Source organism: Ruditapes philippinarum, unplaced genomic scaffold (genome assembly GCF_026571515.1).
Source record: "Ruditapes philippinarum isolate M1 unplaced genomic scaffold, ASM2657151v2 ctg3229_1_1_1_1, whole genome shotgun sequence".
In the NCBI taxonomy this organism is placed as follows: Eukaryota; Metazoa; Mollusca; class Bivalvia; order Venerida; family Veneridae; genus Ruditapes; species Ruditapes philippinarum.
The window spans coordinates 52,882-68,491 of NW_026859245.1; the positions used below are offsets into that span (position 1 = coordinate 52,882).

Below are 15,610 nucleotides of genomic sequence, written 5' to 3' on the forward strand. Positions count from 1 at the left end.
TTTAGTACTAGAATTAGTAATAACTTTACTGGTGATGGTCCAAAGTTAAAATGTCCTTATTTAAATGTAACCTTATATATTGCTGATATACAAATTTTAGACAAAAATGTTATGTTATTAATGCAAATAAGATAACCCAATAATTTTTTGACAGCCTCATCTGGCATTCCTTTACTATGATGTGTATTTAATGTACAACAAGTATTTTTTTTAATTTTCAAAGTTTAAGTACAATTTTAATTAAATCACCTTTTCAATGTTTTCAAAGTGAATTCATGCATTGAAACATTTATTTGTCAATAAAACACCATACTTTTGTTGACTTCTAAGACATTTGGAACAAGTTTAAAAGTGTATAGACTCGCTGAGCACCTATAAGGCTATATATTAAAGGTCACATGACTGCCCGCTAAAAATGTGTAGATACACGAGGCAGAGTTTACACAGAATTCGCGGGATAACATTTTCGGTTTATTTGCACACGTCAAAGTTGACAAATAGTAATGTTCAAGAGAGGAATTATACTGGAAATATTTATGCTAGAGTTGTGAATTTTGTCACACATGATTAGGGTGATGATAAGGAACGTGTATTTGACGTATAAAGAAGTTATAGTAAAAATCGCATTTTATGAGGATAAGATAATTCATTTGGAGATTGATTATGGAAAAATTGGTACAAGCGTTAAAACATTTTCAATTATGAAGAAGTTGAAGATAAGCCCTGCAGGGATAAATGCGTAGGACGGAATAAATTATTAGATACAGAGGAGAACGTCATTCCGTTCAGATTGAATAGAAAAAGGAAAATCTCATAAGTTCGAAAACAAAATTAATTACGTTCGCCTATTAAACCAATCGGGAAATTTTATTACACCAATCGGGAAATATGTGCAACGGAAATTGTACGTATATATTGGCCGAAAATAAAAGAATATGTTTGAGGTGTGCTATAAACCGAAAATCAACATGAACTGTTGAAGCAACACCCAAATATTCCGCACCAGACAGACCATGGCAGAGAGTAGGGATAGATTTGTTTCTTAAAAATCATTGAAATAAGAAAATTAAACGGAAAGTCAACAAGTGTTATCAAAAGAAATTTGCTAGCTATTTTTGCAGTAACTGGAATATCATAAGAAGATAGTATGCCTTTAACAGTAAGAATTCAGGTCTTGTGCTACGCTGAATAATTTAACCGGAAAGTCAACAAGTGTTATCAAAAGAAATTTGCTAGCTATTTTTGCAGTAACTGGAATATCATAAGAAGATAGTATGCCTTTAACAGTAAGGAATTCAGGTCTTGTGCTACACTGAATAATTTCAAAATCACACAACTAGTCCAACAATGAGCAATTCGAAGGTTATGGCACAAAGACATACATGTATTCAAATAGTCAATTAATTTATGATTCATTCCTTCTTACACTACTTGGTGGAGATCGTGTGCTTAGAAGGGTGGGAGATAAGTACTGCTTTATTTGGAATTATGATTTTGCAAGGTCTTCCTGATTGTTGCAAAAAGAAGTGCATTCCTTTGAACTCACTACAACAGACTTGAAACTGGATTTTCCCATTCATGAAATGTGCATAAATTTTTGCAAACGATTAAACTTGGTTTTCAGAAATTAGGCACGTGCAAGGTAAATATTCTTATTGTTATAATTAGTCCGTGGAAGTGTAACTGCAAATTGTTCATCTTTATAAATTGTAAGCTTTGTCGTTATATTAATATTGTCCTACTTTCACTGTGGACCGACTTAGTGAAAATAAAACATAGCTGAGAATGAGGAATCAACTTACAAGTATAGGTTAGTGTTTAATAATACATATTAACAAAAATAATTGGTCAAGCCTGCCTCAGGCAGGCGACCAATTATTTTTGTTAATGTGTATTATTAAACATTAACCTATTTAATGATCAACATTATTTTTTTCAACCAAAAACAAGGCATTTCTCTAAATCACCGATAGCTGCGCCCTTTCGCTCTACAAGATGTCTACACCTTGTCAAGTTTCTAACATGTCACATTTAGAAAATCTTAATAAATGGCTCTTTCAACATATAATTAGGCACATTTTTTTACTGAAATGTCACAGAATTTATACCTTTATGCATAGGTTAGTGTTTAATAATATGCATTAACAAAAATAATTGGTCAAGCCTGCAGCAGGCAGGCGACCAATTATTTTTGTTAATGCATATTATTAAACATTAACCTATTTAATGATCAACATTATTTTTTTCAACTAACAACAAGGCATTTCTCTAAATCACCTGTAGCTCCGCCCTTTCGCTCTACAACATGTCTACACCTTGTCAAGTTGCTAACATGTCACATTTAGATAAGCTAAATAAATGGCCCAGGCACATTATTTACTGAAATGTCACAGAATTTATACCTTTATATACAGTAAGACTATCATGTTTATAATATGTCTGGAAAAAACAGCGAGGAAAACGATGCAATTAGGTAAAAACAATGGAGTTAATGAAAATTGGACATCCTCTAAAAATAAATGGAAAATGTGAGAAAAAAATACATTAGAGATTATTCATTGATACAAATTTGTTATTAGCTTCAAGTTATTCACTATTATTAAAAATCCCTATTGATTTGTTCATTTGAAAAACAGTTCATTTTTTTCTGTGTGAAGGGGGTACATTTTCAATGAGTTTCCAGCCAAAAATGTAGTAATTATTGTATTCTTAATATAAATGATTGTTAATGCAGTTTATTCCTATCAAGTGAAAGAAAATAATGTTTTGGTTACTTTTTCTATAAAAAATAAAGTTTAAAACAGTCAGCAATTTATAACAGTCATTTTTCTTAGAGTTCAAAGGATATAAAAAAGTTAATATGCAATCATTTGTCTCTGCGTACCCAACATGTATTATCTATGTAATAAATCAGTTGATTGTATCCTCACATTAAGAAACACCTGACCTCGACTAAATTTTTGTTATGTTGGCATTGTTTTGCTAACTTTGACATTTTACAAATCAGAGTGTAAACCATACCTCTAACTCCTCCCTAATATAATGCATTATTAAAATTTGTTAGACTGAGGTTAGACGACAGATTAAGTGAATTTTATTTAGTTAGTACACATTAACCAAAGTTAGACAAAGCAGAAATTTGAAAAATACTACAATGTGATTGGACAAAAAATAATGTTGATCATTAACTACAATAAGACTATCATGTTTCTAAAAATATCTGGAAAAAAACAGCGATGAAAACAATGCAATTAGGTAAAACAATTGAGTTAATGAAATGTGTACATCCTTTTAGATTATTAATTGAAACAAATTCGTTATTAGCTTCAAGTTATTCACTTAATTTTAAAATCCCTATTGATTTGCTCATTTGAAAAACAGTTGACTTTTTATGTGTGTGTCAATTTAGGTTTACAGGTGGTACAATGAGTTTTCCAGCCAAAAAATGTAATCATTGTATTCTTACTCCTATCGACTGAAAGCAAATAATGTTTTGGTTACTTTTTCTAGAAAATATAAAGTTTAAAACAGTCAGCAATTTATAACAGACATTTATCTTAGATTTAAAAGGATATAAAAACTAACAATGTAATCATTTGTCTCTGCGTGCCCCACATGTATTATCTATGTAATAAATTAATTGATCGTATCCTCACATTTATAAACACATGACCTCGCTTAATTTTTTTACGTTGGCATGGTTTTGCTAACCTTAGATATTTTACAATTCAGAGTGCAAACCACAGCTCTAACTCCTCCCTAATATAATGCATTATTAAAATGTGTTAGACTGGTTAGACGACAGATTAAGTAAATTTTGTATGGGTAAGAGTTCGTATTAAGACGACCGTAGGGAGTCTTATCGAACTCTTACCCATATAACTGCAAATCGGCTCTTACAACTGGATATCAGATAAAAATATAGAAAGTGTCACCTCTTTAATTAAGCATAACATTATTTTTCACAAGCAGTCACGTTCAAACAAGGATGGGGTCCAATTACTTAATTTGGCATGTAAAACAATGAGTTTTCAACAATACCTAGGGTTGTTAATGCAATTCATTCCTGTCATTTGAAACTTTGGTAAATGTGTACTAACTAAATATAACTGCAAATCGGCTCTTACTCGGCAGTAATTAGTGTAGCTGCTTTTTCATGAAGAAACCAGTGCTGATAGTGAAAATTGTGATTGGCATATTTTAATTAGCCAGGTCAGGTGTTTCAAAAAAGGCTGATAACACTGTAGCAATGTGAGGATACATTCAAATTTATTACATAGATAATGCATATGGAGCTCAGTTCGCAGAGACAAATGAGAACACAGTAACTTTTTGATATCCTTTTAACTCTAAAAAATGTCAATTATTAATTGCTGACTGTTTATAGTAAGCAAAACATTATTTTGTTTCATATGACAGGAATGAATTGCATTAACAATCCTAGGTATTATTAAAAACTCATTGATTTACATGCCAGATTAAGTAATTGGACCCCATCCTTGTTTGTACGTGACTGCTGGGGAAAAATAATGTTATGCTTAATTAAAGAGGTGACACTTTCTATATTTTTATCTGATATCGAGTTGTAAGAGCCGATTTGCAGTTATATGGGTAAGAGTTCGATAAGACTCCCTACGGTCGTCTTAATACGAACTCTAAGTGCCCGTCTACACCTATCCAAGTCTTGAATGCAAGTATCATATTCTCTTGTATTGGATAGTGTAGACACCCTACTTGAATGAGTTTTAAAGAGAAATTATGTGACATCCAAGAAGATAATTCCTTGCAAGAAAGTTAGAACATGTTCTATTTTTCTACAAGTTTTTGGCTGTCAAGACACTGATAACACCGGTTTGACACAAAACATGTGCCCGAAGGTTTGATAGTGCTGTTATTTTTATTATTTTCTGACTTTTTGTTGTGATTCAGTGTACATGTCCTTTGAATTTCAGTTAATGATTACAATGTCTTGGTCAAAGGAACAAATCAATACGCTGATACACAGAAGAGCAAAAAAAAAAATAAATAAATAAAAATAAATACATTGTAAAAAAATAAACAAGAGCTCTTTTTCAAGTAGAGTCAAAATGGATTTAAAATGATCTTGTTCATTTAGTGAATAAGTTTCATCAAACAAAATAAATTTTTGTCACATTTTTTCAATTTTAAAAAAGAATGAACGCATTAACTCCATTCTGTTTTAGCTAATTGCATCATTTTCCCGCTTCTTTTCACATATTTTACAGAAACATGATAGTCTTGCAAAGACAAAGGTATAAATCCTGGGCTATCTTAATGAGACATTTCAGTAAAAATTGTGCCTGAAAAAATGTTGAAAGGGCCGTTTATTTAGCTTATCTAAATGTGACATGTGCCTAAGAAACTTGAATAGGTGTAGACACGGCTTTACCCATACAAAAACCAGCACGTTTTATAGAGATAAATAACGGTAATTAATGCTGTTACAAACTTTAGGCAACACCAGGGTGTCATTGTAGTATAATCCGTGAAGGAAAGTCTCATTATCATAGGACATTATAGAAAAAGAATAATAAGAACAGTTCTCAAAAATTATGTAATTAATTTTTACTATAAAGGAGGGAGATGTAATGATATGCATGATGTATGTATTTAACTCCACATACATCTGATTATAATGTCAATCTTAATTATGACGTGAATGTAAACTTATTCTCTGTCATTCATGTACAATTGAAGTTTGTATATTTAACTTGTTAGAACTCTCAGATTTTCAGTAACAGTTAGGCATCGACAGATAAATAAATAAGGCATTATAGGTTCTTGATAGGCTAGTGACTCGGTCAACCAAATCAACCCAGACAAAAGATTGCATCATTCAAAGTGTACCCTACTGTCCTGCAATACTCAGAATGAGATTTGATTAAAAATGCTTACCTGATACACCTATTTCATCTTTCTGGCTACCCGCCATGGATGAAAACGGCATTACATAATTGGTGTTTTCCTATATCATTTCAAAAAGGCTCGATTTACTTCATTTTATATCCTGGAAAAATCGTGCATTCAATGTATTGTCCGTCATCCGATAAAATTACGCCTTGACAACCGCAATTGACGTCGTTTCCAGACTGTGTAATGTTTTATTTTTTTATACATAGAATGGACGTCTGTTACCCGTGACGCCGCCAAAACTCTTGTTTAAATCTGAGCTGCGCCACTGATATCGGTGCTAAATCTTATATTTGCAATCGGTAAATATCTTTTTGAAAAGTTTTTTAACAGCACACAAAAGTTTCAAATGGATTTAATCTTATTTTTATAAAAACAAACCCGTGTACATCTATATTTATAGCTCTAACTTTCGCCTGTATATTAAATACATGGCTTTTATAGTTCATTGCATGTATTTTCAACATACGTTGAAACTAATGTTTTTAGACTTAAAATGAAACATATCATTAAAATTCATAAGATATTAATTGTCTTAAATATTGCGGTCCAAAATTTTTTATTATATGTATATAAAAAAAAGAAAAGTGTATAGCAGAGCGAGGTTTCGATCCTCGGACCTCTGGGTTATGGGCCCAGCACGCTTCCACTGCGCCACTCTGCTCTTCATGTCAATGTAAGAAGTTAAGAAATCTTATAAAGTCATTTAAATATTCAAATTTCGTCCTTAAATCTCCCGACCTGAAGATATTTGATAGTTTTTCTGTATGGTTATCTGTATGATGTTATTATGTTCGAATATTGATACTATTATTAAGTTAACGCTATTGTTATTATTTTTTTAATTTTACTTGTACATTTTTCATTTGTTTCACGAGCTTAGTTTAACAAAATTTCAATAAATTATTGAGGGCGAAAAAGAAAGGTACGAAACGACGGAAGAGTATCGATACTCGTAAAAGAACTTAATCATTTCAAGAGATCAAATAGAAAACATACAACAGGTAAAAATAGACAATACAATTGAGAAGTAAAATAATGGTAATAAAAAAAACCTAGAAAAAAACTTTGCAATTGAATGAAAATTTGATAAAATGAAATATATTTTTCATATGAATGAACAAAAGTGGGTGGGGTGATGAAAATATGCCGGGAACGAGAAAAGAAAGTGACATAATCATGTTAAGTTCCTGTGAAAAGAGAATATTGAGATTGTACTTTAACATGAGATTGCCACTTAAAAATGATGAGAAATCTGTTGTAAATTTTAAGCAAATAATCTGAAATTGCTTGGAATAAAGAACTCTTTATAACTCTTTGTGATTTGTAAACTTTTAATGAAATTGAACAGTTCACTAGCTCAACAAACAGGGGGCTTTGTATTATATAGACAATGGTTGCCCTTCATTCATTTATGCAATATCAGATTGTAAAATTCAATTATTGGTCAGTCTTGCAGCTGTTTATATTGAGACCAAACAGTTCACTAGATGCCAAGTTCAGGAATTATACCTGGCTTCCATTAACTTTAAATGTCGCTTGAATTTTGACTTGTTTGCAGGTCGAGCAATACTATAAATCCTGTTTGCTGAAGTCTCTATCACCGCCGTGGGTTCGAATCCCTACAGGGACTTTGGATTCTTTCATGTGAGGAAGCTATCAATCTAGCTTACTGAACGTCGGTGGTTCTATTCAGGTGCCTATTTGTGCCTGAAATAATGCACGGAAAAGCACCTGAGGTCTTCCTCCACCAGAAAAGCTGGAACGTCACGATATGACCTATACTGTGTCGATGTGACGTAAAACCCAAAACAAACAAACAAAACAAACTGAAGTCTCTACAGATACAGGAATCACAGTAAACTCAAAGCTCTTGGCCCCAATTCATTGAATCCAGTCGCGATTTTGGTCAATCTTGTCCCCCGTTTTGTCAATATTTTCCTCAAATAAGTGGATCTGGCTACACAACAATACAGTCGAGACTGTCATATGTGACTTTCCAAGGGATCTTCAGAAAAAGGTCACATATGACAGGGAGTCTCTTAATACAGTCTCAAAGAAAATTAAATTTAAGTATCATCTAGCTGTCTATATACCATTGTGACTTAAAGATCCTTTATGTTTTGTAATTGATATTGTTACAGAGTGTATACCACACTTGCAAAAAAAATATATATGGATATAATTATGCAAATAAAACAACTTTCAAACATCAAAGAATATGTAAAATGTGTACTGAAAATATTTGTGCACATTATATTTAATCAATAAATTACATGCATTGATTACTTATTGGAAAATTTAACTTAGAATTTATAGAAAATAAAGTTCTAATTACCTCCCTTTAATGGCCTTTATTTATATTAAATGTTAAATTGGGTGATATCTTTATAAATAATGCTTATTTGAACTTACATTATTGACAAATCTTAATTTGAGCATCATATTTATGAAATAAAACCATGAAAAATTGTGTTACAGGATCTTTCAACATATCCATATCCAAAGCTTTTTCTGGTTTAGTATCAATATTTTTTCCGTATTAATTATGCAGTCATAGAAAGGTAAATAAAAAAAATATGCTGCCTGGGCACTCTATAATTAAAAAAAAAATCTAACACAAGTCATAACCAGTTTACTCAGGCCATAATGTACATTACACACACATCGATTGCGTCATGCTTTCCATAAACAGACGCTACGTCACTTGATACCTGCATTTATACATGTCAACTGTGTAATTGAGATAGAGGTGTGTAGACTTTGTTTGCTACTGGATTATAATTGGACTTAATTATTTTGGCCCTCTGGGTGTTATAATAGGTATTATTTATCTGATTTTACGGACAATTAAAAGGTGTGAAAGTCGTTTAAATCAGACCAAACATTGCATTGGGACCTGACAATTAGGGTCGTTTGTCACATATGACAGGGAGTCGTTTAATTCAGACCATTTATATAGGAAAATACGTTGGGAGTACTGAAACAAGGTCGGATAAGACAGGGAGTCGTTTAAATCAGGGGGTCGCTAAGGCAGTCTCGACAGGACTGTATTTGGATTGTCAACCCTGCCCTAAAATTGGACAGTCCGGAGCCAACATTGGTGTGAGAGCCAAAAAGTGGTTAATATGGCCTTATATTTTAATTTTGATTCAGCATACAGTAAGGATAAATTAAAGGTGATGGAGAAATTAATTAATAAATAAATGGTGCAAAAAAAACAAACACTTTTTGTCATATCTTTTATCCATCTTCCCAGGTATCATTATATGTACTTAGACAGGATGTTTGTATCAAAGTGGCTAGCCATACGGCCAAAAATTCTAATTGAGAAGTTGCATTACTTTGAAATCACTTTTGATGGAAAAATCAATGCAAAATAGTGATTTTTGCAATTTCAAGATGCCCCCTCATTGCCATGGTAACAGGAAATTAAAGATTGAGTATGCTGTTACAAAGGCAGCTGGGTATAGTGCAGTCAACATTTGTGCCAAGTTTGAACAGTATTGAAGCCTTTTTTATAGTTTCATAGCAATTTGAACTTATATCAGGAGGCTTTTCAATGAAGACAACCATTTTTCACAAAATGCTCATGAAGTAATGGGTTAAATACAAAGTTAAACAGTAATAGCTTAACGGAGCACTTTCATTCACAATAGAGTAGACAACCTGACAGGCTTATTTTCGAAGCAGTAACTCTAAAAGTTTGTTGGTACCTCTTGATTAACTTGGAAAACCCAAACTATTTTAATTCTGTAGTAAGTCTATTGAAAGGCCGCATATTAAACTTTAAAATTATTCTTTATACAATATTAAAGTTTTAGATAGCTGTTATGCATGTTATATTAATATTTTCCCAGTATATGACATAGTTTTAACTTTTGCTTTTCTGTGATTAATAAAAACAGGTGAATTTCAGTGAATTATGAAAATCAGAATGTCAGGAAAGATAACAAAGATTGAGAAAGAGTTGTTTTCTATCCAATTGTCTCCCTTGGTACATATAAGCATTATTGTAATATTATAGGTATAATATATGATTTATGAAATGATTTATGGAAGTGTTGATAATTTTATACTACATATCCAATAACCAGGACACGTTTAAAAGTGCCTTGATTTCAGTTCTGAAGTTTTCTAGGAAAGATATTGAAACTTTCTTTTTTATAAAGAAATTAGGAAGGTAACACTTAATGATAGTTTATGCAAATTGAAATAATTGTCCCTTATAAACAAGAAAAATATTACATACATTCGTATGTAATATAGGTACGATTGCATACTACTGTTTGTGAAGACTTTATGTTTGCTGAATTAAAGGTGTAATGTAAAATGAACAAACATGTCTTGAGATATTTTATATCTTTAAACATTTTCATGGAATGTAATTAATGTATCACCATATTAAAGTTGCATGCCTTCAGATGAGAAAAATGATTTCAAGGAAATCAAAATAAGAAAAGAAAATTCACGTTCAATTGACTGCTTTGAAGCATAATCACAAAATAAAATTACAGTTTCAGTTTCAGTTTTTATTAAACCAAGGCATATAATATGCAACTGGTTATAACAACAAACAAACAGAAAAATAACAGTCAAAAATCACTAATATCACAATATAAAAATACAATTATGACTAGCTAAATAAACAAAAAGGAGATCAAATTGTTCATTTCCAGTACTGAATTCAATACAACATGTATTTTATATTGTAACAAATGGGAACGGAGAATGAGAAGTATTAGTTATCTAAATTTTAACATATATTTTTTACAAAATAAAGATAATTTTAGTAGAATATTTTTATCACAACTATTCATTAATGTGTCAAGTTTAAAAGTTTACAGGAATTTAAAAACCTTTTTAATACACTTAAGGTAGAATTTCATTGTAAATCATAGTCAAAGATTTGAGATATGATTATTTATTCATATTAACCTCATTATTGGTTATATATTGATAAAAACCCGAAAGACACAGTTTGTAAATATTTATTACAATAAAATATGAAAAAGGTATACGCGCCGAGGTTAGCTATAATTAAAATTCCCGCGCTAAGTCGCGATGGTGCTTGGGATAATCACTTGATACTGTAAATGGCAGCCATTTTACGATACGAATCCTCGGACAGTTTATCCTGCCGAAAAGATATGAAAAAATACTTGCAATTCAAAGTTTGCTGGCTACATAAAGATTATCGATTTACTCTTTGCACCCTTTTTCTCTGCCTGAGTATAATAATATTGACGTGTTTTCATTGGCTTAAACCATCACGTTACCAATACACATGTAGGTGTGAACTAATTTCGTGTTCATTAAAATTATTCTGTTAATAGACATATAACAATCTTATTTACAAATGAATTGATAAAACAACAATCCCAGAAGCATTTAAGATAATAACAATCATTGGAAAAAAATAAATGCATATAAATTGTAAATTTGTGTATGACAACTCAACCCCCTAAACAAAACATAATAGACTCAACCAAAACAAGCGTCTGCTTCTTCACCTAACTATGTAGTTGCATGACCATGATTAGCAATTTAGCAAACCAAATCTAAGAGATAAACCTATTGTAAAAATAATACTATGACCACAGCAGATTTCGTACAGACAATGCTATATGAACAATGCTATATGAAAAGTATATTTATGGATAAACTTAAAATGTAATTAGATTACTTTGACCTTGACCATGGCCCTCAAGTCAGGTCAGTAAGAAATGATTATGTTGGTAATGTTGTTGTTTTTTTTGTTATCAAAATTAAGGATAATATAGAGTTTTTATATTCTGCTAGATGTAATGTAACACAGTAATTTAACCTCATTTTATATCCATGCAATTTTGTGGACTGTAACTTAACAACTTTTTATGTAGTTATTTTGTAATACCACTAGAAAAATGTGAATCCTGACACAGTTTTTCTAACTTTTTCAGTTTTCATTTGAAAATAAAAATTTGTAGAGCTGGTATATATACATTTAAATTGCATAATGATTTGTTCTAGTTGACATACATGAAGCTATAATATTTATTAAAATGAATATTTTTTGTCTTTTTAAAAACATTTTTTGGTACATTCTATACAAAAGACATCCTAGTGTCATGGAACATGTTGTAATGGCACTAAGATCATAGTTTTACTTCATTCATGTATAATTTCATTTTTTTCCCGTCAGAACACAAATTTTGAATGGATCTCTTACTAGACGTATTCTTAATTGTTGACCTTTAAGATATTATAGTTGAAAAGATTAAATATTGACCTTATAAGGGAATGGTATAACTAGCCTTTAGAGCATGTGTGCAAGTAACCAATTAGCTCCTGTAATTAGTATGAGGCCATATAAATTCACTTATGTTTAGATCACTGGGCTATGTACATACAACTGTTCAAATATTAGAGATAAGTAAATATTTGAGACTCCAGATATATTAGAGCCCTCGATATAGTTAGGTCACACTACTTTTGAACCCATCATGAATTATTTTGAAATATTTTGTCAGCTGATGTGATCAATGCCTTTTCAGTTCACCTTACTTTTATCTTATCTGCACTGGTGATAATATTAGGTGTGTCGGTCCAACATGAACATCATGATAAAATTTTAACATAGATATAAATAGTAACAAAATTTTTATTTAATAAGCACAGTAAATATTTTTTAAAAAAATCTATAAAAATATTGAATGGTTTTGTCCAGATTGAAAAATGGACAAGTCTATTTAAGGTTAAGGGTTAAATTAATTAATGAACTGTTCTTATGTCATCAGATTGACACTAAGAATGAAAATTTGATTATCAATGTTATTATACATGACTGTATAAGTCAGCTGTGGTCAAATAAATGTAGATAATATGAGCCGCGTCATGACAAAACAAACGTAATGCGTTTGCGACCAGCATGGATCCAGACCAGCCTGCGCATCCGCAAAGTCTGATCAGGATCCATGCTGTTCGCTATCAGTTTCTCTATTTGTAATAAGGTTTGTAAGCAAACTGCATGGATCCTGATTAGACTGCACGGACGTGCAGGCTGGTCTGGATCCATGCTGGTCGCAAACACATTATGTTGGTTTTGTCGTGACGCGGCTCATATAATGAATTAATAATATGCAGTTTTCAAGAACAGATTCATGCCTTTAATGCCACCGTTGAAAGTTTTAAAAAGTAAACATATTTTTCTGTAAAAGAATAGATATGATGATTTTAGTTTTAAGGCATTCTTAAGTTCAGGTTTTTATACTCCTGAAAGCACTCTTTTACTATATAAAACCAAATTGAAATAATGCTTAATTCAGGCTTTTCAAATATTTTTAATTTGCATCCCATAATTTCACCCCATTTATATGTAGCATTATATGGGTAAGAATATTTATGCATTTCTTAACTTGTACTGAATTTTTCCTAAAGATTCATATTTAGAAAAGAATAACTCATCTTGAGGTGTACACCTTTAAAAAAAGGTATACATGTATATATATTTTTCAGGGAAAAATGATTTAATTTTATCATAGTTTTTGCCACCAGTCCAGATAACATTAATGCACTAAACTGCCTTCATTATATCGGATAAAGGGATCATCAAATGCTGTTCTCTGAAATATGATATATGTATATATATATATCAGTTATGTTGAATTTTCTCAAAAATTTTGCATATTTTTTGTATTGTATTACAAACATTGACACACATTTTTTTTTTTAATCATGAACCATCATATTGTGGGAATGTCCTATATAAAATAAACATGTGTGTTCCAATTACTGGCCATGACATATTTCTAATTGGATTTTAATAGTGAATGTTTAATCTCGTAAAAACTACTTTTTAAAATGACACCTCAGCACTTTCAGTTACAGGTCAATGACCTATTGGACATGGGCAGTGACATGTAAAACCCTTCTGGTCACTTTTTTATTTGGCATGGTATGGTCCATTGGAAAATGACCATACACACAAAATGGTCACTGATGGTCAACTGATAACCTTAATTGAAAGGTGACAGCAACTGGCTCAAACTGCTTTATATTGATCTTAAATTAACACAATTCTGACAGAAGAAGCAAAATCAACACCATTCTAACTGATGTAGCATCTTGTCACTTTAGTGCAGTAATAGGTTGACTCCTATTTAATCATGCATTGTTGCACTAAGGTGACAATATGGTTATAGGTTCCATATCGTTGAAGGGAAATGGACAAAATCCCTGTCCCGACCAAAAATGACAAGGCGGACAAAAGCCCCCCTGTGAAAATGACAGGACAGACAAAGGCCCTCCTGTGAAAATGAAAGGGCGGACAAAATCCCTCCCGTGAAAATAACAAGGCTGACAAAAGCCTTCCCGCAACAAAAATATATATGTATGTTATATACCTGTTGTTCAATGCACTCACAAATTAAAATTGCAACATATATATTTGTTGTTGTTTTCAATTGGCATAAGTTTGTGTCTGAGCTGGAAAGACATAATTATGAGCCGCGTCACGACAAAACCAACATAGTGCGTTTGCGACCAGCATGGATCCAGACCAGCCTGCGCATCCGCGCAGTCTGATCAGGATTCATGCTGTTCGCTTACCAACTCTATAACAAGAAGAGAAACTGATAACGAACAGCATGGATCCTGATCAGACTGCGCGGTTTTGTCGTGACGCGGCTCATATTTACAACATATACTGGGATAATTCAGCGTCATTTTAAGAAAATAAAGATAAATTAAGTTAATATAAAGTTATCATTTAAAGTTAATTTTTTCTTCTTGAAAATTTTGATAAAATTTCATTATTATCATTACGATTCAAATTACAGTGTCTATTTTGTACCTATAGCTTAAGATACATTGTACTTAAAACATAATTGTTTTAAAGAATACAGCATATAATTTAATAGTCTGTAAGTAGATTACGAGTAGTCCTTAAGAAGATGAATAAATACAGTATACGTTCATAATTGCTTTAAAAACAGTTTTTTCCGGAGCTTTTGTTTTACTGTTTTACAGTGCGAAAAAAATTATTACTTTGTTGAATAGATATAAAATATATCGAAAACAAAAACGTATGTCTTAATTTCTGTCTTTTCAGGATGCTGCCATAAAACATGAATGAGAAGATACCAGATATAAAGTGAAAGTCTTAAAAGAGTAATACATCAGGTATTAAAACATATTTACTGTTAGGGTTTCTTAATCGGACAAAAATCATAATCGATCATCGAACAACCTTTTTCGATCAATCATCGATTATATAATCGAAACATTTATGATAACAAAGTAAATATGTACAATGCACATATCATGCTTTAATATTTATAAGAATTCCATTAATATTCTTTATTTTGTGTAACTACCACTTAATCAACTGAAATAAACTAGTTACTCTGATGCTTATGTTCATCCTTGAGTAAAATATTTTAATCAAATAAATTCATTATATCTATGAAATTATTATGTCTCAATTCCAATAAAGGAATGAATAAGCTATGTATGGGAACAAGAGAAGTTGGTCATTAATAAAAATGCCAGGTTTTTTTAATGTCACTATATATTTATATTGTAACCATCTTTAGTTTAGTGTGTAGAATAATTCTATACATATCTTCTTCGTTTGAAGTCAAAACCTGTTTATTTCATATTTACAAATAGACTGTGTAGCAATTTTCTAATTTCAAAT

General features: G+C 31.2%; 1 protein-coding gene and 1 non-coding gene across 2 annotated transcripts in view; both read right to left on the reverse strand.

The window, feature by feature from the left end:
- Window positions 1-6,090, reverse strand: part of LOC132755762 (uncharacterized) — a 51,164-nt gene extending 45,074 nt beyond the window's left edge. The window contains exon 1 of the mRNA XM_060746677.1: window positions 5,917-6,090. Coding sequence (XP_060602660.1) covers window positions 5,917-5,968 — 52 coding nt within the window. The 5' untranslated portion in view covers window positions 5,969-6,090. The remainder of the gene's footprint in view (window positions 1-5,916) is intronic.
- Window positions 6,091-6,523: 433 nt separating this feature from the next.
- Trnam-cau (transfer RNA methionine (anticodon CAU)) lies at window positions 6,524-6,595 on the reverse strand. The gene has a single exon. It is a non-coding gene; the product is annotated as a tRNA-Met (tRNA).
- Between the last annotated feature and the right edge of the window lie 9,015 nt (window positions 6,596-15,610).